Raw genomic sequence first — 26317 nt, 5'->3', positions numbered from 1 at the left:
CCAACAATGTGCTTTACTTGTCTAATTGGAGCCTCCGTATGTCAACGCTTCACATGACCAAACCACTTCAATCTCCCTTCTCTCAACTTATCCTCAATTGGCACCACTCCTACCTTTTCTCTAATACTCTCATTACGGACTTTATCTAGTCTAGTATGGCCACTCATCCACCTTAACATTCTCATCTCCGCAACTCTCATCTTAGATACATACGGCTCTTTCATTGCCTAACACTCACTACCATATAACATGACTAGTCGTATAGCTGTACGGTAAAATTTTTTTTTTCAACTTATTGGGAATCTTGCGATCACATACCCATGACACGTCTCCACTTCAACCATCCAACTTTAATCCTATGACTGACATCCTTCTTACATCCCCCATCTACTTGAAGGATTGAGCCGAGATATTTAAAGTAATTACTTTGGGGCAATACCACTCTATCCAAAATAACTCCTTCCCTATCACTAGTTCGGCCTTCACTGAACTTGCAATGCACGTATTCTGTCTTCGTTCTACTTAACTTAAAGCCCTCTGACTCTAGAGTACTCTTCCAAATCTCTTGTGTCCCCTCTCATTGTGTGCACAATAGCAAGTGCTCCTTCATACATATCTTTCAACATTTTTATGTACCTAATAGATTCCCTCTTTTGTTCTAACACTCTCCATAAGACATCTCTTGGAACACTATCATAAGCCTTCTCCAAATCTATAAAAATCATATGTAGATCTTTCTTCACATCTCTATATTTCTCTATCAAGCTTCAAATAAGCATTCTGCAATTATTGTCTTTAATTCAGAGTTTGGAAACCGATAATGGTTCCGTCTTGATGAAAGATGCTAGAGAAGAGCAGCTACGAATTGGTCTCTCTTGTGCAAGAAAGCGTTTGTTTTGGTATGTTCATCACCTTCACATGCCTTACTATGAATATAATCCAAGTATGTTCCATTTTTTTTTTTATTCCATTTTCTATTTTTTGACAGTCTGGTAGATTGTGCAAAAATTTCAGTCTTTATTGACCCAATTTCAGTTTAGACTTCAAAGGAAAACCTGTGGGCACAACAATCATGCAGACCTACATGGTACTCTCGTTTCTTTGTGTTAATTTGACAACATTGAATGAGCAGCGTGAAATCCAATCTGGTGGACTGATTTGCTTTTCCAATAGGCACAAAAACAATATGACTGTCACTCTTGATTATAAAACTTAAGACCTTGATTCCTACTTAATTTTGCAATTTTGTTTTCTTGACTCTCTAGTTTTAACTGGAGTTGCCACTATGAAGAGGTCCCATAATCCCTTGTAGTTTTAGCTTCTACCCTTTGCAAGAGACTTGGTTTTCTATGCAGAAACTGACAAGGTGGTAATTGCCTCTGTTAATAAAATGATGAACCTCCCTATATCCAAATTTTAAACTGAAGCATTATTTGTTGTTCTCAAAATGAAATGCTGTGCCTGTCTCTAAGTGTAATATTCTTGTTCATTGTGAATTTGATGTCATTACCTCAATGAATGCCAAACTCACCTCAAAGCAGTTGTTTATAGATGTTGATTTTGACAATTGGTGAGTTAACTATGACAATTTTGTGTAGTTAAATTCGTTTGTAAGAGTTTATTTCTGGCTTCTTATTTTTTTTTCCTCTCATTATGCGGCTTCTAAAATGTAGGATGGAAATCATTGTGATGAAGGTCATTTTCATCTATCAACTCTCTTCACCTCATTCCTTTGTAAGTTAAATCATTTATGAACAATATTTGTGCTGCTAAATGCAGAGGTGGATAAACATTGGTTCTGAAAGCAAAATCATATTCAACAATATTTTCTCCCAATCTAATGTAAACATTCCATCAAACAGTGGATTTTTTTTCCAACATTTTTTTTTGTTATGAATTCTTTCCCTGATATTTAATTTGGTTTCTCAGCAACATTGGGATTTATGCACGATAAATACCTGAAGTTGAAGTTTCATCTCCCTTGGCTAGAGAAACTGCTGATTGCAATGACTTTCATATGTGCAATAATGAATGGCTGTGGATGAACTTCGACTTGCCGTCACATTTTAACATCTTGGGACTGTAGAATTTCTTTATTGATGGCTTCTTCAGATAAGGTACAACTTCCAATTTTCTCCAACAAGTTAAGAGTAGATAATAGGGTGAATTATGCTCCTGTGGAAAATGATTTCTAGCTGAAAACCCTTAAAATTGGGATCTGTCCGACTGACTACTTAAGGAGACAACTTTGAAGCAAACTTGTTGCCGAATTTTCTGAAACCAACTTTCTTCTTATATGTCATTCACAAGTGAAACTATTCAATTTATTATTGCACTGATAATATTCCTTTGTGAGTGTGATTTATGGGTTTCTTGTTCATATGAAATAAGGTTAATATGTGTGTCCACATTTTTATGTAGTGAAAGAAAAGCACATCCATCAATCATAGCAATTCTTGCACTTGCAAATAGTTGTAAAATTCCATCTCTTGTAAGGCAAGTAAATCCTGCTCTCTTTAAATTTCTCAAGTTACTGTACATGATTCCATAGCTTTCCTTTGATGCTTGAGCATGTTGGATTAAATGTATAATACATTCAAAGGAAACTTTATAATGCTCAAATTTAGTTGTAGTCCTGAAATTACATTAAACCTATCAAATCAGATTCCTTGTTTACTTTGTAAACTGACTCGAAGATTTTTTTTTTCATTAAGGTTTGACTGTTCAACATTCCCAATGATGTTCATGTGCATTACTGTTGTTGTTGAGTGATTGGTTCTCTCCCCATTTACATCATCATTTGGGCAGTAGTCATTCTATGTGAATAATGGCATGAATCATTGACCCATAATTGAAAGGTATTCCTATTGTTTTGTCAAAAAGAAATCTTCCGGTTGCTCGCAGCCTTAATGCTTGCTATTCTTTTTGTAGTTAAATATGGAGTGACTATGAGTCTCTTCCATCAAAGCATCGACCTGTATCTTCGTGGATCCCTCTGCCGCTAAATCACCTCAAGTGGAACGTTGAAGGTTCCTCCCTAGGTAAGGCCGGCCCTAGTGCTGTTGGTGGAGTTTTGAGAGATTTAGATGGTAACCTTCTCTGCTTGTTCTTCTGCCCATCTAGGATTGATGATTCAAGCGCCGCAGAGTTAAAGGCCATTCAAAAAGCGTTTGTTGTCTGTTTCTCCTCCTCTTTACCCTACTAATGCTGTCGGTATCCTTATTGAAACTGACCCTAAGATCGCTGTGTCTTGGGTGAATAACGATGACACTAAGACAGTACACCTCGGCGTCTCTCCTCTGTGCTGAACTCTATTAGCTGCAACCTAAAGCGCCTCCCTAATGCCGGGGTGAGTCATGCTCCTAGAGCAGTGAATTGCTTCGCTGACTCTCTTGCAAACAGGGATTGTACCGCAATTGTATCTGTTAGCTTTGTTATAATTGCTTTGCGTCACTTTCTGTTGACATAGGTAGAAGGTCTTGCTTCATTAGGTTGGGTGTAAGGGATATGCCTGCTGGCATGGGTTTAGTTGGACGCAGCCTTCTATCCATTTCTCTTTTCATTAATAAATTGCATTTTGCTTGTATATAAAAAAGGGAAGTATTATGTATTGATTTAAAATATTATACACAGTTTTCAATTGTATGAAGCGTTTTTTGAGAAACTATATATTAACCATTTTTGAGAAACTATATATAAGTCATTAATCAATAAAATAAAATTATAACTATAATATAAAATAATTTTCATTTCTTAAATTTTTAAACTTTCTGAAAAGATATTAACATCTCAAAATCAAAATATCATATTTTAATATCGTTGGTTTCTCCCAAAAACTCAATAAATAATTTATGCTTCATTAAATGAAATTAAAACCTAATGTTGACTTTCAAATAAGGTTCACATTTCAACTAATATCCTCCACACATCTTCATAATCCTCCCCTTCAAACCTAAAAGTGAAGTTTGGATTGCATTTAGGCTTTTGAGTTGGTGGTACTAAAATATAAAGAATTTATATTTACATGGAAAGGGATCGTAACCTTTCACACAAAGGATTCAATATTGGAGTCAGGAAGTTGTTCTGTTTCTATATCATCTCATAACAGAGTATATGGAACTCTGCTTTTGATTTTATTAGCAAACAGAAAGAATTGCAAAGCTGCTCTAGACAATATCGATCTTAGATTTTGTAAATTATGAGCAACTTTGCAGTTTGCACCGCCTTACAAGCCATGTAGGCTTATACAAGCAGAAGTAATTAAACTTGTAAAGTGGATTATTGACCTTGACTTTATATTTCATTGTTTGTTTACATTCATTCATTTGATTGGATTAATAAGAAGATTTTTTTTTTATCAATAAATTTTAATCTAATTATAATTAATAAGAAAATAACATGGAGAAATGTTAACCAAAATCTCAAAATTTAACATTTCTTTAAGAATATCTAATGAAAATGCTAAGAAAAATTTGTCAGAAAATTAACATCTTGTGTCAATGACTTCAAAGTTTACTGCATCTTTTCTTTGCCATTAAAATATAATATTCACTTTCAACTGATGACATTCATGAGTGAAAATACTAATTTTTTTAAATAAAAAGAAACGGAGTCCTAAGGTCTCAAAATAAAAGTAGTAATTTTTTTAATAAAAAGAAAAATATAAAAAAAATTACGACTTGTAAACTATTCATGCATACTAGGGGTGAGCATTTAGTTCGAACTTAATCGAATTAAATTATAAAAATCGAATTATATCAAATCGAAAAAAAAAAAAAAAAAAACTCGTTCGATTTTCGATTTAAACTTTTTTTTTTTTTTTTTTTTTTTTTTTTTATTTGATTTTTTTTTATTTTTATTATTTTTTTATTTTTAGATTTATTAAATAACAATTAAAAAATAAAAAAAAAAATTAATATAATATATATATAAAAATATAATATAATAAATTTATAAAATAAAAAAAAATAAAAAAAAAAATTGATCGATTGATTCGATTGATTTATATATAAATTACTATATTCGGGTTCGGGGTTTATTGATTTTTTTCTCGTTAAAATCAAACCGAACCAAAATAAGCGAAATTTTTACAATGTAAAATCAAACTGAACCGATTAAATTTTAAAATCAAACTAATTAAATGAAATTGACTCAATTCAATTCAATTTTTAAATTTGAACCGAAATTTGCTCCGCCGTAATGCATACTGTTATGAACTGTGTCTTACTTTTTCTTTTAGCCTTTCTTTTTATTTCCCTTTGTACCTATTTTTCCTTATTCTTTGTTTTTTAAATAAAAAAAAAAATCTCTTTATAGTCTCTTATAAGGGCTCCACACAGCTTATCAATTTTGACTTAGTGATCTAAAAACAATAAAAAGAAAATTGATTAGCAAGGGGGGAGATAAATTTTTCATGAAAATTTTATTTACTTAATTTAAATAATTTATAGAATGAAATTCTTAATAATGATTTTACTTAAAGTATTTATTATTAATATGAAAGCATAAATGGAAGCAGACTAATAGTGTTTATATATTTAAAAAATTGTTAAAAGTATTTATTATTAATATGAAAGCATAAATGGAGGCAGACTAATAGTGTTTATATATTTAAAAATTATTAATTAAGTATTTACTTAAAAGTTTTTTTTATTTTTTATTTTATTTTATTTTTTTTATTGTTGACTATCGTCGAGATTTTATAAGAAAACTCAAAAAGATTATTTTAAATTAGGCTAAGAAGATGAATTTAATTTTTACTAATCATTCATCCTAACATTGTGGGAATAAAAAAATCTAAATAAAATATTTTTGTATTTTGCTTTTTTAATTATATTCATCCGCGCCAAACATTTTCATATTTTGCTTTAAGAGATGCACGCTTATGTTTCTTAAAAGCTGCTGGGAGAATTTTACTCTCTTTGTTTCTAAGATTTATTTCTTTCACCTTCAAATAATTAATTCAGTATGTATTGAATTTTCTACTTGGGCTCCACATGGTTTGCAGTACGTTACAAACAGAGTGGCGTCATTTTCTTTTTTTTTTTTTTTTTTCACAAGACCCCACACGGTTGTCCTTAAAGAAATCAATATCTCCTTCAAGAGCCTAAATCCTTTTTATATATATTTCCATAGCATTTTCATCCTCCACACATCTTCATAATCCTTCTCTTCAAACCTTAAACACTTCCCAATTCTGACTTACCTTCATTTTCCACTCACTTGAAAAGCAATGGCAGACGCAATTCTCTCCGGCGTTGCTGTGGAAATCATTAAGAAGCTGGGTTCTGGAGTCCTTCAAGAGACTAGGCTCAGGTGGGGTGTCAGAGAGGAGCTTGAGAAACTCAGGAGCAAAGTTTCAACGATCCAAGCTGTGCTTCTTGATGCAGAGCAGCAGTATTCGCAGAGTCATCAAGTCAAAGTTTGGGTTGATTCACTAAAAGAAGCATTTTATGATGCAGATGATTTGTTAGATGAGTTCTCCACAGATGTTTTGCTGAAGCAGATGATGACTGGCAATAAAATGTTGAAGGAGGTACGCCTCTTCTTTTCAAGCTCAAACCCATTTGTTTATGGCCTTAAAATGGCTCATAAGATTGAAAAAGTTAGAAGTAAGTTAGATGAGATTGCTGAACATAAGAAGTTTCACTTAGATAAGCTCCCTGAGAAAACATTTCCTATGAATGGGGAAAGAGAGCAAACTCACTCATCTCTACCTGAAGCAGTGGTTGGTAGAGAAGATGATAAGAAGAAAATCATTGATTTTCTTCTTTCTTCTAGTCATGGGGAGAATGTGTCAATCATTTCCATTGTGGGTATTGGAGGCTTAGGAAAGACAACACTTGCTCAATTTGCATATAATGATGAGACGGTGAAATCAAATTTTGAGCTCAAAATTTGGGTGTGCATTTCTGAAAATTTTGATGTAAAAATAATTGTTGAAAAGATTTTGGAGTCTCTTGATGGTGAGAAGCCTAAAAATCTTGAAATGAATACCTTGAAAGATCTTCTTCATGAGAAGATTAATGGAAAAAAATATTTACTTGTTTTGGACGATTTGTGGAATGAGGATTCCGAAAAATGGTTTCACTTGAAAGATTTGTTAGTTGGAGGCAGAAGAGGAAGCAAAATAATAGTGACTACACGTCTTAAAAATGTTGCAGAAATGATAGGATCAACAAAAACACATGATTTACAAGGCCTCCTTGTTGATGATTCGTGGTCTTTATTTGCAAATATGGCTTTTAAACAAGGGGAAGTTATTAGCCTAGACCATGAGAGAATTGGAAAAGAAATTGTGGCAAAATATGCTGGAGTCCCTTTAGCCATAAGAGTAATAGGTCGTTTATTGTATTTTAAAAATACAATAGATGAATGGCAACACTTCAAAGAAAAAGAACTTCCAAATATGAATGAAGAGGGAAATAGTATTATTCAAACTCTTAAATTGAGTTATAATCATCTACCTTCACATTTAAAGTGTTGCTTTGCTTATTGTAGATTATTTCCAAAAGATTGTAAAATTAACATCCCATATTTGGTTAACATTTGGGTGGCACAAGGATTTATTAAATCATCAAATTCAGAACAAAGTCTTCAAGATAGAGGTTTAAAATATTTTAAAGATCTTTCATGGAGGTCTTTCTTTCAAGAAGTAGAAGAAGATGCGTTGGGCAATTTATGGAGTTGTAAAATGCATGATTTGATGCATGATCTTGCCGCTCAAGTAGCAGGAGATGAAATCATTTTATTAAATTCAGATGTAAAGCGTGTTGAAAAAAACACTCGATATTTGTCAATTGATTTTGAAGTTGAGTTGTGATAAAAAGTCGCAAGTTGCTTACGTAATGTGTCAAAGATGAGAACATTTACATCATTGAATTGGTCAAAAAACATGATATTAGAGAAGTAAAATGTGAAGAAATTTTTTACAAATTAAGTCATATAAGAGTATTAAATTTGCGTGGTTTGGAAATTAAGAGAGTGCCACTTTCCATTGATAAATTGAAGCACATAAGGCTTCTCAGTCTTTCTGATAACAAAGGCATTGAAATCCTTCCTGATTCCATTATTAAACTCCAAAACCTGCAAGCTCTGTTCCTAATCAACTGTGAAGGGCTTAAACGATTGCCTAAGCACATTAAAAAGTTGGTCAATCTCCAGACCCTTGAACTTCACGGTTGTGTTAGTTTGACTCATATGCCACGTGGGATTGGTCAACTGACTTCCCTTAAGAATTTATCACTATTCATGGTGGCCAAAGATAACGGTGTCTCCAAACGTAGCGCTGGACTTGGTGAATTACGTGACTTGAACAAGCTGGGAGAAAATCTAGAGATCATGAATCTACGGTATGTGAAAAATCCAGCATCTGAATTTAAGGCAGCCAATTTGAAAGAGAAGCAACACCTTCAAGTCTTGAGATTATCATGGAAATTGGGCGATCCCTATGATAATAATAGTGATAGTGGTACAGATGATGGTGAAAATGATGAAGAAATGTCATTGGAAGAGCTGCGGCCACACCTTAATCTAAAATGGTTGATTGTGTTTGGGTGCGGAAGACTCATGTTTCCAAGCTGGATTTCTTCCCTCACTAATTTGGTGAAACTTCGAATTGATAACTGCAAAAAATGCCAGCATTTTCCACCGTTGGATCGGTTCCCTTCACTTAAAACTTTGGGGATTTATAATTCAACTGATCTGGAGTACATAGAGAGTGGGATTAATTGCGACAATGCATTATTCTTCCCTTCCTTAGAGAAACTCTGGCTAGAAAATTGCCCAAATCTGAAGGGCTGGAGGAGGGATACATCCATGCCTCAGTTGCTACAATTTCACTGTCTTGATTATTTGGAAATCATGTCTTGCCCTAACCTCACTTCAATGCCTCTCATTCCATCTGTCCAAAAATTGGCATTCAAAAATGCCAGCAAGAAGTCATTGGAGGACATACTGAAGATGAAGATTTCGGTGTCACAATCTACCTCTTCTTGTGCTTCGATTTCCCCTTCTCAATTGACAAGTCTGCATATCGAGAATATTGAGGATCTAGAAGTTCTGCCAGAGGAGTTGCTAACAAATCTCATATCACTCCGACAACTTTATATTCGTTATTGTCCACGAATAACAAAGGTGTCTTCTGCTTTGCGGCATCTAACCTCCCTCGAGCATCTTGTCTTCTTGGCTTGTGAGGAGCTTGATTTATCTGATTCAGAGGATCATAGTGATATGCCGTGGCAGTACCTTAGAAGCCTCCAGGAGCTTCAATTGAGAAATTTGAACAAATTGGCGTCCCTCCCAAAGGGACTTCAACGTGTTCCCACTCTGCGCAGACTCCTAATCGAAAGTTGTCCTAATTTGATATCTTTACCGGAGTGGATGGGAAGCCTTACCGCATTACAAGCTTTTGGGATTCATGAATGTCCTCAACTGTCAGAAAGATGCAAAAGCAAAATGGGTGCTGATTGGCCCAAGATTGCTCACGTACCAAATATTGATATTGAGAGAGGATGCATTCAAGTGGATGGCATATACAAACTATAATCAGAAGAATCAGACTTTTCTTGGGGTATGTAGTTTTTGTCTCTCTATTTTAGACGCACACGCTAGTTTTTGTGGTTAATGCGTTTTTATGTTTGGCATTCAATCAAATGCTTACAAGTTTTGTGGTCCTGTATGCAGAGATGGAAAATTTATTTGTTCTGAAAACAAAATGAAATTCAACTTTTCACACTTATTCAAATCTTACTTATTCCTTCCATTCAATTGTGTGGTAAGTCTTATTGCTATCATTTTATTGTTATGAACACTTTCCCTGAAATTTTGTTGCACATGAACAAGTTAAATATCAAAAAGCCCACAGTTTTGCCTTCCTTTGAGCTGGTTTCCAGGAAAAGAAAATGACAATCTAAAGCATTTGCACCAAATTGAGGTCTAATCTCCAGGCATGTGATCTGGAAGGTACTCACCATCAGAAATGATGCTCTGTTTTTTTCGTAATCTTACATTTTATATATTATTTTCATATGTTTATTCACCTTAGAAATCATTTATATGATTGCAGAATTGTTTGGAAATTTTGCCACCAGATGCATGTTCTGAGTGTTCAGGACTTCAGGTTGGGTTAAGATTGCAGTTGAAGATCAAATCTAATAAGAATTATATTTTAAGTTGGTATTCCATTTTTCTTGTCTTGTCATATTTAGCTTTCCCATATTACATTAAGTAACGGAAGCTCTACCAAAGTATTCTCACCTCTTACAGATTGGTTTTAAAGTATTCTCAGTCTCATTTCTGATTTTAAAGGAAAACACATAATTTATAAGACCTATTAAGTAATTAGCGTGTTGAACTCCTTTTAGCCGTAAAAATAATAATATATTTATTACATTTTAAATTTAAAATACAATAAATGAGCACCATTAAAATTTCACATCCAAAATTTTTAAATTCATTTAAAAAAAAAAAGAAAAATTAAGTATGAACAGTACTCTATAGAAATCATTCACATTTCTGTAGTGAAGAATGTTGACATCATCATGAGTAGAGAAAAGACAAGGCAAAATCTAATTTTAAAGAAAAAAAAAAGAAAAAGAAAAAGGGAAACTCACACTGGTTTAATTTATTGATTAACAATTCACACAAAACGTTCATCTAAATTATATGAAATCTAGTAATATATTAATTTCAAGAATTAATCCCAAGAAACAAACAAACCAATATGTCCCCACACGGTTGTCCTTTAAATCAATAATGCACAAATATAAAATTTGTTATTAGTCTTTTCGGAGCAGCATGCAAATGGAAGTGCTCTCCCAGCTTGATCCAACCTCTACGCTGTTATCATCAGAGAAAGATATTTACTCCCTGCAATGATGCAAGTATAGGACATGAGTGCTCTTGATTGAGAACAATAATTCAAGTCCATGCCTCCTGTCACGTTATTAATTATGTCTATTATTCATTAGTTTCATTATTTTTTTTATCTTTTATTTTATTTTTCATCATTATAGTTAATAAACAAATATGGAATAGTTTGCTTTAATATAAGAGAATTTTATTTCCTTCCCCCCTCAAATAATTCAGTATTAATTGGATTTTGTTTTCATGGAATCCACACAGTTTGCACTACCAAATAATTCATTCATTAAATCTGCTTTTACCTAAAGTTGATAAAGAAAATGCCTTTAGAATAAAGAGTGAAATATTTTTGTATTTGGCCTTTTTAATTATATCCATTCGCACCATAATTTTACTTAAAAGCTGCTGGGAGATTTTTACACTCTTTGTTTCTAAGATTTATTTCTTTCACCTTCAAATAATTAATTCAGAATGTATTGAATCTTTCTACTTGGGCTTCGCATGGTTTGCAGTACGTTACAAATGGAGTCGGGTCTCTTTTTTTTTTTTTTTTTTTTTTCCACAAGACCCCACACCGTTGTCCTTAAAGAAATATTTTTTTTTTTAATTTTTTTTTCTTGATTCTCTAGTTTTAACTGGATTTGCCACTATGAAGAAGTCCCATAATCCCTTGCAGTTTTAGCTTCTACACTTTGCAAGAGAATTGGTTTTCTAAAAATAAACTGATAAGCTGGTAAGTGCCTCACTTAGTAAAACGATGAACTTCCCTAAATTTTAGCTAAAGATGATTTATTGTTGTTCTAAAAGCGAAATGCAGTGCCTTTCTCTAAATATGATCTTGACGTTCATTGTCAATTTGATGCCTTTACCTCAGGGGATGCCCAAACTCACCTCAAAGCAGTTGTTCATAGGTGTTGATGTTGACAATTGGTGAGTTAACTATGACAATTTCTTGTAGTTAATTAGTCAATTTCATTTGCAAGAGTTTATTTCTGGCGTCTTAATTTTTTTTTCTTTTTTTTGCATTGAACAATATACAGCTTCTAAAACTCTAGGATGGGAATCATTGTGATCAACAACTTCTCTTCACCTCATTCCTTTGTAAGTTAAATCAACAACATATTTGTACTGCTAAATGCAGAGGTAGAAAAAGTATTTGTTCTGAAAGCAAATTGATATTCAACAATATTTTCTTCCAATCTAATTTACAAGTTCCATCAATTAGTGTGGTAAGTAGTACTCAGTTTTTTCCCAACATTTTTTTTGGTTATGAACAGTTTCCCTGATATTTAATATGGTTTTTCAGGAAAAAATTACCATTTCAAATTTCTTCCAAAAAAATGTAAAGCATTTGCCCATAGTGATGCCTTATCTTGTGCAATGTGTTATGGAAGGTACTGAAAGGTCCTTTGATTCTTCATAATATTTATATTTTCATCTTTTATTTATTTGTTCCTTCTCTTCAATTCATAAATTTATGTAATTGTGGAATTGGTTGTACTTTTTATTACCAAGTCATTTTTTTTTCCTTGTGTTAATTTGACAACATAAAATGAGCAGAGTGAAATTATGCATTGGTTGACTGATATGATTTTCTAACTGGCACATTGGGATTTTATACATGATTCTGTTTTCAATTGAATGTTATAATTATGCCACTCAGTCTATTAAGTTATTGATGCATACTTACCAGTAGGTATTACTATTTCTTAATTTTGTTTTCTTTGTTCTCTAGTTTTAACTGGAAGTGCCACTACTAGAATTTCAGCTTCTACATGTTGCAAGAGAATTATGCAGAAATTGACAAGCTGTAAGTGCATTAGTTGATAAAATGATGAAACTCCTTATATTTAAATTTTTTGGGTAAAGCATGATTCTTACTGTTTCTCTAAAAACGTAATGCAGAGCCTGCCTCTAGCCTGATATTTTTTTTGTAATGTTTATGATGACGTTGATCTTCAAAAGTTTTTTTGGGAAAATTTTTTAGAGATCGGGATGTTTGAGTTTTTTTGTGCTTTGAGACCTTCAAAATCATGCTGCCTTTTATCTGAAATTAATAAACAGTTGTAGATATTCCTTATATTGCGTTCTGTTGAAAGTGTTTCTTTGAGCATTTTCTGTTCTAATTTTGGAGTGTCATTTCTGATGATAATGAGAGAGAGAAAGCTTTTTGACAGATTTGGTTGCTCATTGTGAATTTGATGTCTTTACCTGAGTGGATGGCTGGTTGGCCCAGACGACTTTTTGGATTGGAAAGTATCTATCTGCTTCTGCAAGTTAAGATCTCTGTTTCATCTCATTCATCTGTAAGTTGCTGCCTACCTTATCATGTTCTTTTTATTCTATTTCAAGTGCTTACCACTTTTACAGAATTGAATGCTTTGGTGAAAGAATCATGGGCTGCAGCAGCAGAATTACATTAAAAAATTGAGCTCCTTCAAAATTCATTGGTTTCTAAATTCTAGGTAGGCACAAAAGTTTGATAGTTTATAACCGCTATCACAAGCATGATTCATTTTCTTTCTTTGTTTTTTATTTTCGATAATTACATTTTTCTAAATTTACTTATGAACAAATAAATATATGCATTTGTTCAGATTTCTCCCAAATCTAAAGTTTCTGCCATAAGGTTTTGAAGTATTTATCAATAATTACCCCAAATTGAAGTTTCATCTTCCTTGCCTAGAGAAACTGCGGATTGCAAGGATTTTCATCTGTGCAATAACGAATGCAGCATGCTATATTCCTCTGTTCTCTTCGTAATATTTATTATTTAATGAATGGAACCTATTGGCAGTGGATGAACTTCAACTTGCTGCCACTTTTTAACAACTTGGGACTGTAGAATTTCTTTATTGATTTCTTGAGATAAGGTACAACTTCCAATTTGTCTTTCTGCTATGCGGCATTTGATCTGGAAGAAACATGCTCTGTTTAATGATCCTCTGTTTTTTTCTTTTTCTTTTTTTATATATAACTTTCACATTTTTAATATATTATTTTCATCTGTTTCTTCACTAAAGAAATCATTTATGTGATTGCAGAATTTTTGGGAACTTTTGTCACAAGATGCATGCTCTGAGTGAGATCTGGAATGTTTGAGGACTTAAGGTTGTTGAAGATTAAATCCAATAAGAATAAGATTTTATGTAGGAATTCCACTTTTCATGTCTTGTCATATTTAACTTTCCTATGTTACATAAACAAACTTAAAACAGAGTAATTACGGAAGCTCTATCAAAGTATTTTGTGAATTTATACTGTTGGGCAATATTAATTCAAACATGGTTTGTGATCAATGCAGCGAATGGAGGAGCTTCACTGTTTATCATTTAGTTTCAGTCTGTCCTGCAGATATTGTGAATCAGTAGATTGAGGCATTTCCATGTAATTTTTAATTGAGCTATGGAATTTCAAATAAGCATTCTGCAACTATTGTCTTCAATTCCAGAGTTTGGAAATTGATGACGGTTCTATCTTGTCAAGAGATGCCACAGAAGAGCCATTGTGAAGTGGTCTCTCTTGTGCAAGAAAGTATTTGTTTTGCTATGCTCATCACCTCCACATGCCTTAATATGAACGTAATCTAAGTATAAACTATTTATTCTTCTTTCTCTCTCTTTTTTTTTTTTTTTAAAAAAGTCCATTTTCTATTTTTTGAGAGTCTTGTGCATTGTGCAAAATTTCAGTCTATATGGACCCAGTTGCAATTTACACTTCAGAGGAAACCTTGCGGGCACAACAGTGATGCAAACATGGTACTCATCTCACTTCTTTTCTCCAAATATGTTAATTTGACGGCATTGAATGAGCATGGTGACATCCTATCTGGTGGACTGATTTGCTTTTCCAATAGGCACATAAACAATACGAACATTGCTCAGAGTTTTACAAATGCCTTTTGGAAATTGGGAAAAGGTGTCTTTGGGATTCATATGAGTTTTGGGTTTCAATTATTTAATTTATTTTTACACTAATTTTATGCTTGTGTCTGTGTGTTTATGTGATTTATAAACTTTTTCAGATGAACTAGGTTATTGTGTTTTTCTTTTGTGTGGTGAAAGAGAAGCATATGCACATCCATCGATCATAGCGAATCTTGCATTTGCAAATAGTTGTAATTACTCTCTCTCTCTTACAAGGCAAGTACATCCTGTTTTCTCTTCTTTAAATTTTGTAAGTTACCACCCGACTTATTCAAATCGATAGAGTCTTGAAATCACATTGAACATATTAAACATGATTCCTAGTTTACTTTGTAAACCGACAAAATATATATATATTTTTTTTCATGAAGGGTTAATTGTTCACCATTCCCAATGACTTTACATCATTGGTTCTCTCCTAGTTTACATCGTTTATGCAACGGACATTCTGTGTGAATAATGACATGGATCATTGACCCATAATTGAAAGGTACTTCTTTTGTTTTATCATAAAATCTATCTTGCAGTAGCTAGCAACCTTAATGCTTACTGCTCTTTTTGTTGTTGCACGAGCATGCAACTTGGAGGAGTTATTACCTGCTCTAGCACAGAGTTGATCAGATGGAGTTTTCTTACAGATATGGAGTATTTGCACATATTTTCGATCCTTTGCTCTTCTATTAAATTGGGAAATGCCTAGTGAATAATTACTTCAAATGTGTGTCCTTGTCTCCAGGCCTAATGCAAACATTTGGTTCAAGTACATTTTAAGGATCATAATTATGAAAGGGCTGCTCAATTGCTTGCACAACCATATCAATGGAATATCTAGAGCTTGCGTGCAATTTAGTATCTCGTAAGAAATGGAGATTTTGATTTCAAATTTATTACTTCTCTTCACACTTTAATAAAATTCTGCTTATTGAAAAAGGAAAAATAAATGAACAGCACAGAGAAAGCTTATTGGTAGAAAGCAGTTTCATGCTTGAAAGCATTCTTCTGTCATAGGGTTGTTTGTATTTTCATCTACTGCAGAATTGTTTGGACATGATCATAGGCCGAGTCAAGTCGCATACAAACTAGCAGATAACTATGAACAGAGTTGGAAAACAACTGAAATCTATCATTGTGGGACATGGATGAAGCTTCCTATACTTGGATTTGGACATTGACTATGAGTTGGTGGTAAAATATGAAGAATTTATATTTCCATGGAAAGGGATTGTAACCTTTCAGACAAAATGAATGATTTTTCCTTTTAATTAATTTGTTATTTTCTCTTCTAAATGAATTTCTATGAATGCACTAAGTTAGTTCTTTAAATTATCGGAAAAATTAATGGTTGGCACTAATGGATTTCAAACTGAAGCGTTCTATATTATCTTTTAATGCATGATTCCAACCCAAATGATGTCCATTACCGTTGCCAGATTGATAACTAAGCGTGAAATCTGAGCTGCCTGCACAAGAAAGAATAAGCCTGAAATCGATTGGGTATAGTTCCGCAATATATGTCAATCATTTACCTAACATCGGCAATAATATATTAATATTATGCATTTTCATCACTTTCCAGGAAAATAAGGGCAGGGCCTTATTATATTTGCTACTTGGCTTCTCCACCAACTCTTTGACAACAACATATATATAAAATCATATTCAGATTGACTCAGAAAATTTCCTGATAGATATTCTGAATGAAGAATTAATACAGAACACCATAGAGATAACTCCATATATAGCATCCTCAGCCGCTCAGAATTTATTTTAATTTTCTTCAATATATTCCTTAATGAAATTCAATCAGCATTTCCTGCCAAGGAAACAACTCCATATATAATAGCATCGCCACATGAGGAGCCCACACTGTTTTCCTATAAATTAAGAACTCCACATGTAACACCCCAATTTTTGAAAAAATATTAAATATGGTTATTATTTGAATGGAAATAAAATTTATAAAGTTTTGGGGAGAAAAATTTAATTTGAACTTGGATTTGAAAGAAACATTTTAGAATTTTTGGGGCTGAAAATATAGTTTTGGAGAATTCAAGGACCAAAAGGGATAGTTTCCCTTAATGGGCAGCTGGCAGCTGAGGGTCACATGATGGACTCCTCTAGTAGCTTAAAAAAAAAAACAGGGAGAAACGAATAGATTATGAGCTTTTGGATGGGAAATTAACTTTTGGAAGAGTTGAAGGACCAAAATGAAATTTGGTAAAAAAAATTTGGACAGCAGGTTGCAACCCACGTGACTTGCCAGCAGGCTTTATAAAAGAAAAAAAAAGAAATGGGAAGAATAATTGGGAAAGAGGAGAGGAGGAAAAAGAAAGGAAAAGAAAGAAAGAAAGAAAGAAGGGTAGAAGGAGAAGAAGACAAGGGAAAGGGGAGATGGTGCTCATTTTTTTTTAGTTTCTCTAACAAAAAAGAACATTAACATGGGGAAAAGAAGGATTTTAATTTAGTATACTAGAATTAAAAAGAGAAAAATGTAGAAAAAAGTGAACAGTAGCAGAAACAGGGATTTAGAAGAGGTAGCATGTCTCTCTTCTGTCCAGGTGAGCTCGGTGTATTTTTTACTGTTCATTTTTGGATATGTTGAAGGTATATATGTTAGAAGTTAAAGGTTAAAATTTGACAATTTTTCAACTATTGGATTCGGAGAAATAAATTGTTGAACACAGGCCGTCTACAATTAGAATTCTGAATTTTGGCTACTAAAATTTGAGGAAAATAAGTAGTTAGAATGTTTAGAAAATTATGAAATTTGGTACAGCTGATCTTTAGGATATTGAGGTTTTTATATAAAAATTTGGTTAATTTTAGACTTGTAATTTATGAGATATAAATTATTTTGTATGAATTATCTGATTAGAATGATTTCTAAAAAATTCAGAATTTAAAGGGTTGGATGCATATGCTGAAATCTCATGATGTAGAGATAATTTAATAGTAAATTTTTACTAATATTGTATACGAATGTCTTGAATATATGAATAAAATTTGGGATATATGACACAATATTGTAACCAAATTGGAGTTAACTTATCCGATTCATCCCATAAACTGCTTCTTATTACATAATTGATAATATTATATTATATTACTCCAACCAAACATAGTCTCAAAACAAGTAGAAAAAAATGATTAAAGTAACTGCCATGCTCCTATATTTTTATCGTGGTTCTAACTCTGAAATTGAACACTGATTAGCAGAGAGTTGGGCAGAGCGGCTTTTGGATTGATTACCAGACAGAATTGACATATGTTCGCTATACACAAAGTATGCAGGTTCTGACAATGCTGGTAAAGCAACAGAGCAACTATCAAGCATGAGAACCACCGAAGCCATTGTTGGTCTTTTTCCTGCATCTGCTTGTACGCACAGTAATCCTATTTGGATACACCTCAGGATGTCAGGTGTCGAAGCAGCTCCTATCAGAATAGGATCTATGATATTTGAAGCAGTTCCTTCAATCCAATTATCCCATGCCTACACAAAATTCAAAACAAAATATGCATATATTTTTTTTCTTTTTAATTTGCCCATATCCAATAGCCAATGTAAAGAATTAAGGATAGAAATAAAATTAAATAAAATTGTTTTATTAAATAAAATTAAATAAAATTGTTTCACTTACATAGGTTATAAGGTCCCTCTCTTCTTCTTCTTCACCATTACGGAATTTATTGCACTTTTGGCCACTAATAATTTCCAAAATCAATACACCAAAGCTAAAAACATCTAACTTCACTGAGAGGATCCCTTGAAATGCGTACTCTGGAGCCATGTAGCCGCTGAACTTAACCATTAGTCAACTAATTATACTTTCGAAACACTTCATGATTATAAACAAAATTTAACTGGAGATTCTTATACTTACAAGGTTCCCACAATTTTACTTGTAGCATCCTCAGATTGATCTGTTGGAAACAACCTTGCTGTTCCAAAGTCTGAAATTTTGGGATTCATTTCTTCATCTAGTAGAATATTACTGACTTTGAGATCACGATGAATAATCCGAAGTTGAGAATCTTCATGAAGATAAAGAATTCCTCGAGCTATGCCCACTATAATTTTGTAGCGTGTGCCCCAATTTGTTAGTAAACGCTTCTCTAGATCTACAAATTCACAAACTTGCATAATCAATTTTTTTATTTTTCTTTCATGTTAGAATTATTATTAAAATGGAAACATTAATAAATAAATTAATAATTTGGATTTCAGGAATACCAAATATGTAATGGTCGAGACTTGAATTTGGAACATATTCATATATGAGAAGCCTTTCATGTCCTTCAAAACAGAAACCCAAGAGTCTAACCAAATTCCTATGTTGAAGCCTGGCCACTAGCATGACCTCGTTCTTAAAATCAACTTCTTCTTGCTTAGAGTTCCTTGATAGCCTCTTTACTGCTACTACTTGTCCATCTGAAAGCACACCCTGACGGATAATCATTGAAAAAAGAAAGAGATGCAAATCAATATGAATCGAGGAATTTGGTAACTGATATCCTTTCCTGCACGTTGTGGTTAAATTACCTTGTAAACAGCACCAAATCCACCTTGTCCAAGCTTATTATGATCAGAGAAGTCTTCTGTTGCAAGTCTGATAGTCTCAAAATTGAATTTCAAGCATTCTTTGCTTCTATTTTCATCCAAATCTTCACCATATCAATGAAGAATTATTATGTATGCATGTAACAAGAACATAATTTAAATAATGATTTCACCAGATTCAAATTTCATTCGCTGCCTTAAGAGCAAGGTTAATCATATGGAAAAATGATGATCTTTTGGTGAATCCAGGCTCTTGCTGTGGGAAAACATAATAACTAGTAATTAGGAATAACTTACTTTTGGTTTCTTGCTTGGACTTCCTATGATAGAAAAGGCTGCAAGTGAGGGCAACAAGAGCTGCCAAGACAATTGCAGGAACAGTGATGATAACAACAGTTCGAGTAGTTGCCGTTCCGTTCTCTGTCCAGGAAAAAAATAAATTTCTATATGGATATTTATGCTTCACGCGAAATGAGACTGAAATATTATGGAGTGAAACAATGAAACAGTCCTATTGCTTTTGCCAAATCTTTTGGTAGGATATAAAAGCTTACCTTTGCTTATTGTATTGTTGGTTGAGGGGGGAGAAATACTGGGTGGAGGTGTTGGAGGCAGAGCATCAGCAATAGAATTGTAGAATGGATACAAATCCCACCGGAAAATACAGTTAGGTTTCTGAACATAACCTCCTTGCTTCCCATGGCAACAAGATTGATAAAATCCCACTGCCTCTCGCAGGCAATAGCTGCAATTACTCTGGGACATATCAGGAGTGCACAGCATCAATGCGTATATTTTCTGAAAAGGTGTTAAGTCTGCTTCTTCAGTTGCAAATTTCACCTTAGAAGAGCCCATGGAAGCTTTTGTTACGATGCGAGACATCAAACCACTCCATGTCTGATCAAACTCTTCCATATTAGATGTGATGTTATTGACATTATACCCAGCATCAGTAGGTTGTAGCTCCAGTAATCCAAAAATTGAGCGGTTTGCGTACCGTATAATACAAGGAGGATCCCCACCCCATGAAATTGCTTCTTTCTGGTTAGGACACTTTTCAATTAATTCCGTAATTGTCGTATTGACACACTTGGAACAAGCATCTGATGGAGTGTCCGCTCTGCAAAGCACCAGACCATAAACTTTATCCGTGCCTTGGCCTACTGTGGCGGTGTAGAAACCACCATTTGCCGTGACATTTGAAGCTAGAGAAGAGAGGACCAGAGCCCGGTTCTTTGCATAGGTGCTATTGGTTGTGAAGTTTCCTGTCTTATAACAGTACAGGGCATTGGTGAGGCAGATGCTTATAAGAAAATGGAAAAGCAGAGATACAAAATTTATGAGGCTGATTGAACGATTATCCATGGTAGTTTCTATAAGTCACTGAAATAGGATGAGAAAAACTGGCATTTTGGCGTTGCAGAGAATGGGAAGAAAATAGCCAAATGCTCTGTTTAAATTGCCCTCAAAAGCTCAGATATTTTCCCTATTATTTGACATTGACAGTAACTTCAGTCCACAGCGTAGCAACTACGGCTGCCATGAAGTCAAGGTCTGCGTCCATATCCATCAGCGTGTAGATGAAGTGTAACTAAGCGGAAAAAAAAATTGGCTTGATCAATAATGTTATGGCACTTGGAAATTAAATAATAAATTCTTTGTTAACGTACAGGACTGGATTGTGGTCCACAAAAGACACGAAGCCTGACATAATTGCTTCATTGGCAGCACTAGTCACTAAATGCCTGGTCTAAATAATATCCTGCTTCAGAGTCTTGGTCTAAATTAATAATCACTTATCAGAAATCAATGAGTAGTTAATTGGTTCGAGGACTAGTTGGACCCGTACTATTTTTTCCCAGAGGTAGAAATGTTGCACATTGGACCAACTAGCATAGACCCAAAGCCTAACAGTCAGCTTAATAATAAATAAATGTGAATTACAATCATAAACACCTTCGCATTTAAGATTTTTTTTTATTTAAATTTATGATAAATTAAGTTATATTAGTATAAAAATAAATCTAGAGAGAGCACTGGGATGCAAAGGCAATGGGTTTTTCAAGATTTCTGTTTTTCTTTTATCCCACTTTCATCTAAGGTAAGACAACTTTCTTTGAAAAAAAAAAGAAGAAATTGCTGGTAGAAATGAGCTATAAGACTTGTTGGAAGATAAAGGCTCAAACACAAGCGACAATAAAACAGAGATGAAAGAGATATCGAGTGAAATAAGAGTTTATAGAGATTCAATACTCTTGAATGAATTCTCTATTTCATTTTAGAGTAAGTTTTCCCTCACATTACAGTTCTTCTTCAATGACTATATATACATGTTTAATATATATATATATATATATATATATATATATATATATATATATATATATATATATATATATATATATAAAATAAAGTTTATTTTTTATTTTTCATTTTATATTAATTTTTCATTTAAAATAAAACATAAGTTAATTTTACGGATAATTAATTTATATAAAAAATTAATTTAAAATGTAATTTTTGAGAATATTTATAATTTATAAATAAATCATGCTTTTAATTATTTATTTATAATTATATATGGTCAAAATAAATTATATTAGATCATATAAAGATGATCTTTTTTGTATACTTTTTTTTAAATCATTTTAAAAGAATATTAATAATAATTTATTTATTAAAAAATGTTAGCATAAAAAATAATTTTTTTACAAATTATAGGTTATAATATAAAAAAATTAAGAATTTAGTAAAACGTATTGTTTGTTATTAACTATTTTTATTATTTGAGAAAAGTATATTATTATTCAATTAATTTTTTTTAGTATTTTATATTTAGGTAATTATAAATATAAAAATATTTATATTTGATAAAGAATATAGTTATTTTTATATAAGTAAATAATTATTTAAATATAAAAACTATTTTATTTTTAAAATAAAATTTTAAAAATTAAATTATTTCAAATTAAAAAATGTAATTAAATTAGTAATCGATTTAATAGTGGAGAGTAATCTATCTGTTAACGGAATTAAAAATTTAGATTAAATTATTTCTCATAAAAAAATATGAGAGCTAACTTATAATTTCTAATATGCCTAAAAACGAATTTATAATTTATCCCAAAAAAAAATATTTAAAGAAGTTTGACACGATGACTGATATTGGGACTTGCTTTTGATTCTCTTCCTCAGGAACCATAGGCCATAGCGGAGCAATATTAAATTGATATAATAGAATCACAATTACATTATATTATCAATTATATTTTAATTAATGTAATAATAATTACACAAAAAATAAAGATTAATTATTTTAGTTTACTTATTTCGTTGTCATTACTGGCTTTCGGCCATGGGCCAATGCCGACACTATTCTGTCCAGTTTCGGGTTGAAACAAGCACTTGTCTCTGGAACTAAAGGCTCTAAATGGGCAATTCCAATGTCAATCATTATATTTACTCAAATGGGTTTAGGTCCTTTAATTCCATGGACCATAATTGATGGTTTAGGGCCTCCGATCCTTCAATTCCATGGACCATAATTGATGGTTTAGGGCCTCCGATCCTTAAAATTCGATTAAGTCAACTAATTATTGAAATTGAAGATTTCGGTTTTGGTTTGATTATGGCTCCCACTCGATCTAATTCTAATTAATTCAATGGTATTTTTTTCTTTAATTTTTTTTATTTTGTTTTTAAAGGGAAAATGTTGATTCCAACTGAACCAAATTGGAATAGACTAATTTGATCCGATTCAGTGGAGAGAGAGAATTTGGCTATTTCAATTTAAGGATGGTTTGAAGTCAATAATTTTAGTATGATTTCAATTCCATCATTATTTCATGGAATTCAATGATTGAATTTTTGTCCAAAATTTAATTTTTTAAAAATTAAAATAAAAAAGTAATTTGAACCGAATTGAAATGTTTAACATTCAAGGGGGAGGAGCTGGGATTGGGACTGGGACCGGGACCGGGACGGGGATGCAGGTTTTGACAATGCAGGTAGAGCAACTATCAAGTATGAGAACCACCGAAGCCATAGTTGGTCTTTTTGATGCAACTTCTTGTATGCACAGTGATCCTATTTGGATACATCTCAGGATGTCATGGGTCGAAGCAGCTCCTTTTAGAATAGGATCTATGATATTTGAAGCAGTTCCTCCAATCCAATTATCCCATGCCTAAACAAAATTCAAAATAAAATATGCATATAATTTTTTTGATTTGCCCATATCCAATAGCCAATGTAAAGGAGAATTAGGCATAGAAATAAAATTGTTTTACTTACATAGGTTACAAGGTCCCCCTCTTCTTCTTCTTCACCATTACGGAATTTGTTTCACTTTTGGCCACTCAAGAGTGAATTAAACACAGTTCATCTCTAAGCCTATAATCTGTTGTGTGAAATGTTGAAATTGCTTCCGTGGAATTGTTTTTCAAGGTTTGATTATGTTTAATGTTTACCATGGCATGCTATTGAAGTAAGGTTGAGTTGGAATATAGTGATATGGTGAAAATTATATAGAAAAAAAAATTAAATTAAGCGGAGGACCAAGTAACTGTGTAAGAGTTACCTTTTGGTAGGATATAAAAGCATACCTTTGCTTATTGTATTGTTGGTTGAGAAAGGGATACAATAATATAAATATAGTTAGTTCACTAATTAATTTATTTTAAAATGGTTATGCTATTATATTAGATACTTAATCACGCTTAAGGCACGCATGTATGTAGTTTATTTTAAGTAAATTTTGTTTTTAAGATAATCCCGAAATTAATATATATATTTAAGCTAATAAAATTTAAGTTTTAAATCAAATTGAGTTTGAGTTTGTGCAGAATTGAATGAAAATCTAACCAGCCTAATTTCAACTTTTCAAAACTGGGGTCCGTAAGTTTACAGCCGTATTAAAAAGAAGAAGAGAAGGCACGTGGCTGACTAGACCAGACAGAGATAGCCTCTTTATAGCATTAATTTTTTAAATATTTATTTATTAGTATTAATGTCTGACATTTTATTAGTCACTTTCAGTCCACTCTTTGATATCAACATTGTAATTAACGCAAGATTAATTCATCCTTCTAGATAAAATTGACTACGTAATTACATTTTAAGATGAGGATCACATACTCTTTACTGTGCAACTCACATGATTTAAGTATTATAATATATGGTCAATTCACATTATTTTCAATTAGGAATATGTTATTCAATCTCATACTAGTTATCTGCATGTTATAACTATACCAGTCAGTCTATTAAGAGGAACATTTTGCCCAATTTATGCCTTAAGTATAGAGAACTTAAAGCACTTACCAGCTTCTCAACACATATTCTTTAGGATGGGATATGAGCTTGTTAACCATGTCTCTCTTTGCTTTCAAAAAAAAAAAAAAAAAAGTATCTATTTTTGCTACATAAATAACAATGTAACTTACCAAGCCAATGACTATAAGTCTATAAACACTAGATTAATTAATTTCTTCTTCAAGTTATTACCTCTCTCCACCTCATTCCCTTGTCAGTTACTTCTCTGCTTTAATTATTCTTGAATTCATAAAATTGCTTATTGGTTCTGAATGCAGAGTTGGAAAATTTATTGGTTCTGAAAACAAACTAGGATTCAACACTTCAAATTTATTCAAATCTAACCTATTCCTTCCATCCAATTGTCCAATTGTTTGCTTTCCCTAAAATTATATTAGTATGATCTTTCCCGAATTGAAGTGTTGCCTTTAGGCATGTGAAAAGGATGGTGCTCAAATACAAGAAGCTTGATCTGTTCAATTTTTTTTAAAAATTTTTTTATTGGTAACTTTTGTAGTTTTATAATTTTTACATTAGTTCCTTCAATTAAAATTAATTTTTATAATTGCAGAATTGGTTGGAACTTTTATCACCAAATGCATGTTTTGAGTGAGATCTAGCACTAGTTAAAGTTGGGTTAAGATTGCAGTTGATGATCAAATCTGACAAGCATGCTCAAGGCATTTGCTTTTGTGTAAGTGTCCTTTTTTAATGCCTAGTCATATTTAAGTTTCCTAAATGCAATTATTAGAAAACACAAGGGATAGCTCAAGAATGCTCACCTTCCAGAGGTTGTATTTGGTATAAGAAACATCCTACACTGCTTTGCAGTTGCATGAAATGAAATCTTATCGCTTGCCTATGGTTCTGTTTTTTAGATTTTTCAAGTCTGGAATGCATGACTATTACCCTCTCAAATTGGTTAGCATCTTAAGTGGCAATATGTTCTGCGAAATTATTAACCTGCAAAGAAATGGAAGTGTTCCCATATAAGTTTAAGTGAGCTATGGAAAGTCAAATGAGCATTATGCAACTCTTGTATCTTTAATTTTGGACTTTGGAAATTGATAATGGCTCTGCTTGTTGAAAGATTCCAAAGAAGAGCAATTTTGGATTGGCCTCTCATATGCCAGTGCCAGAAAGTCTTAGTTTATTACTATGAATGGTACATGTTCATTTCTGCTTCTTTTGAGTGCCTTTTACATAATATATTATAGTTCACCTAAATCATAATGCTTGCTTTTTTTGTTGCACTACACATGTGGCTGCTTGAAAATTAAGGAGTAATTTGATCATCTAGCTTATCTGCAATAATTTGTTAAAGGTATGGAGATTTTTAGAGACACGTGCAGATTTTATTTAACATAACTTTTTGGGACCCTGTTTACTTATATAAAATTGGGAAGTGTTCAAAAACTAATCATGTGTGTTATTGTGTCTAGGCCTGAAGCAACATCTGATTCAAGCATATTTAAGGGTCATAATAATGAAAGGTTCAATGATGTCAACTAGCTGAGACCTGATCAATTGATTATTTATATGAATTTGGAATTCCCTATATAGGAATCTTCTTAATGCCTCGCTGCATGAAAGCTCAGTTTCTTTTTCTATGTGGCTTGGCTTAGCCCCACCTAAAGTGGAAGTTCTGGTCTGG

The 26317-nt window shown here is 32.5% G+C and overlaps 3 protein-coding genes and 2 long non-coding RNA genes across 12 annotated transcripts; 4 read left to right on the top strand and 1 right to left on the bottom strand.

Moving 5' to 3' along the window:
* The first annotated feature begins 1101 nt into the window (after positions 1-1101).
* Positions 1102-3664, top strand: LOC131176859 (uncharacterized). Its single transcript, XR_009146713.1, has 5 exons — positions 1102-1734; positions 1930-2117; positions 2422-2858; positions 2932-3041; positions 3124-3664. It is a non-coding gene; the product is annotated as an uncharacterized LOC131176859 (long non-coding RNA).
* Positions 3665-6067: 2403 nt separating this feature from the next.
* On the top strand, positions 6068-9779 carry LOC131168899 (putative disease resistance protein RGA3). Its single transcript, XM_058141882.1, is given in 2 exon segments — positions 6068-7908; positions 7950-9779. Coding segments are annotated over 2 exon segments (3273 nt in total). The 5' UTR covers positions 6068-6232; the 3' UTR covers positions 9547-9779.
* A 3318-nt stretch (positions 9780-13097) lies between these two features.
* Positions 13098-15125, top strand: LOC131169239 (uncharacterized). 8 transcript variants are annotated; one of them, XM_058141884.1, is made up of 5 exons: positions 13098-13169; positions 13908-14012; positions 14168-14444; positions 14553-14781; positions 14888-15124. In XM_058141884.1, the coding sequence occupies exons 3-5, from the start codon at positions 14328-14330 to the stop codon at positions 15070-15072; spliced, it is 531 nt and encodes a 176-aa protein (XP_057997867.1). In that variant the 5' UTR covers positions 13098-13169; positions 13908-14012; positions 14168-14327; the 3' UTR covers positions 15073-15124. The 8 variants fall into 8 exon arrangements, 4 of the variants coding, with proteins under 4 accessions (XP_057997867.1, XP_057997866.1, XP_057997868.1 ...); XM_058141885.1 differs by lacking the exon at positions 13098-13169 and adding an exon at positions 13288-13736; XM_058141883.1 differs by having other exon boundaries at positions 13908-14444.
* A 25-nt stretch (positions 15126-15150) lies between these two features.
* On the top strand, positions 15151-16112 carry LOC131176854 (uncharacterized). Its single transcript, XR_009146710.1, has 2 exons — positions 15151-15279; positions 15526-16112. It is a non-coding gene; the product is annotated as an uncharacterized LOC131176854 (long non-coding RNA).
* Positions 16113-17812: 1700 nt separating this feature from the next.
* LOC110663041 (cysteine-rich receptor-like protein kinase 44) lies at positions 17813-20881 on the bottom strand. Its single transcript, XM_021822254.2, has 7 exons — positions 19905-20881; positions 19648-19770; positions 19333-19454; positions 19024-19234; positions 18674-18911; positions 18431-18587; positions 17813-18282 (listed from the first exon to the last, which is right to left on the bottom strand). Exons 1-7 carry the CDS (start codon positions 20713-20715, stop codon positions 17965-17967), a joined length of 1980 nt encoding a protein of 659 aa, XP_021677946.2. The 5' UTR covers positions 20716-20881; the 3' UTR covers positions 17813-17964.
* Between the last annotated feature and the right edge of the window lie 5436 nt (positions 20882-26317).

This window comes from Hevea brasiliensis, unplaced genomic scaffold (assembly GCF_030052815.1).
Source record: "Hevea brasiliensis isolate MT/VB/25A 57/8 unplaced genomic scaffold, ASM3005281v1 Scaf260, whole genome shotgun sequence".
Taxonomy (NCBI): domain Eukaryota; kingdom Viridiplantae; phylum Streptophyta; class Magnoliopsida; order Malpighiales; family Euphorbiaceae; genus Hevea; species Hevea brasiliensis.
The sequence above is the reverse complement of the archived record's forward strand: the minus strand, read 5'-3'. Positions and strand labels throughout refer to the sequence as shown.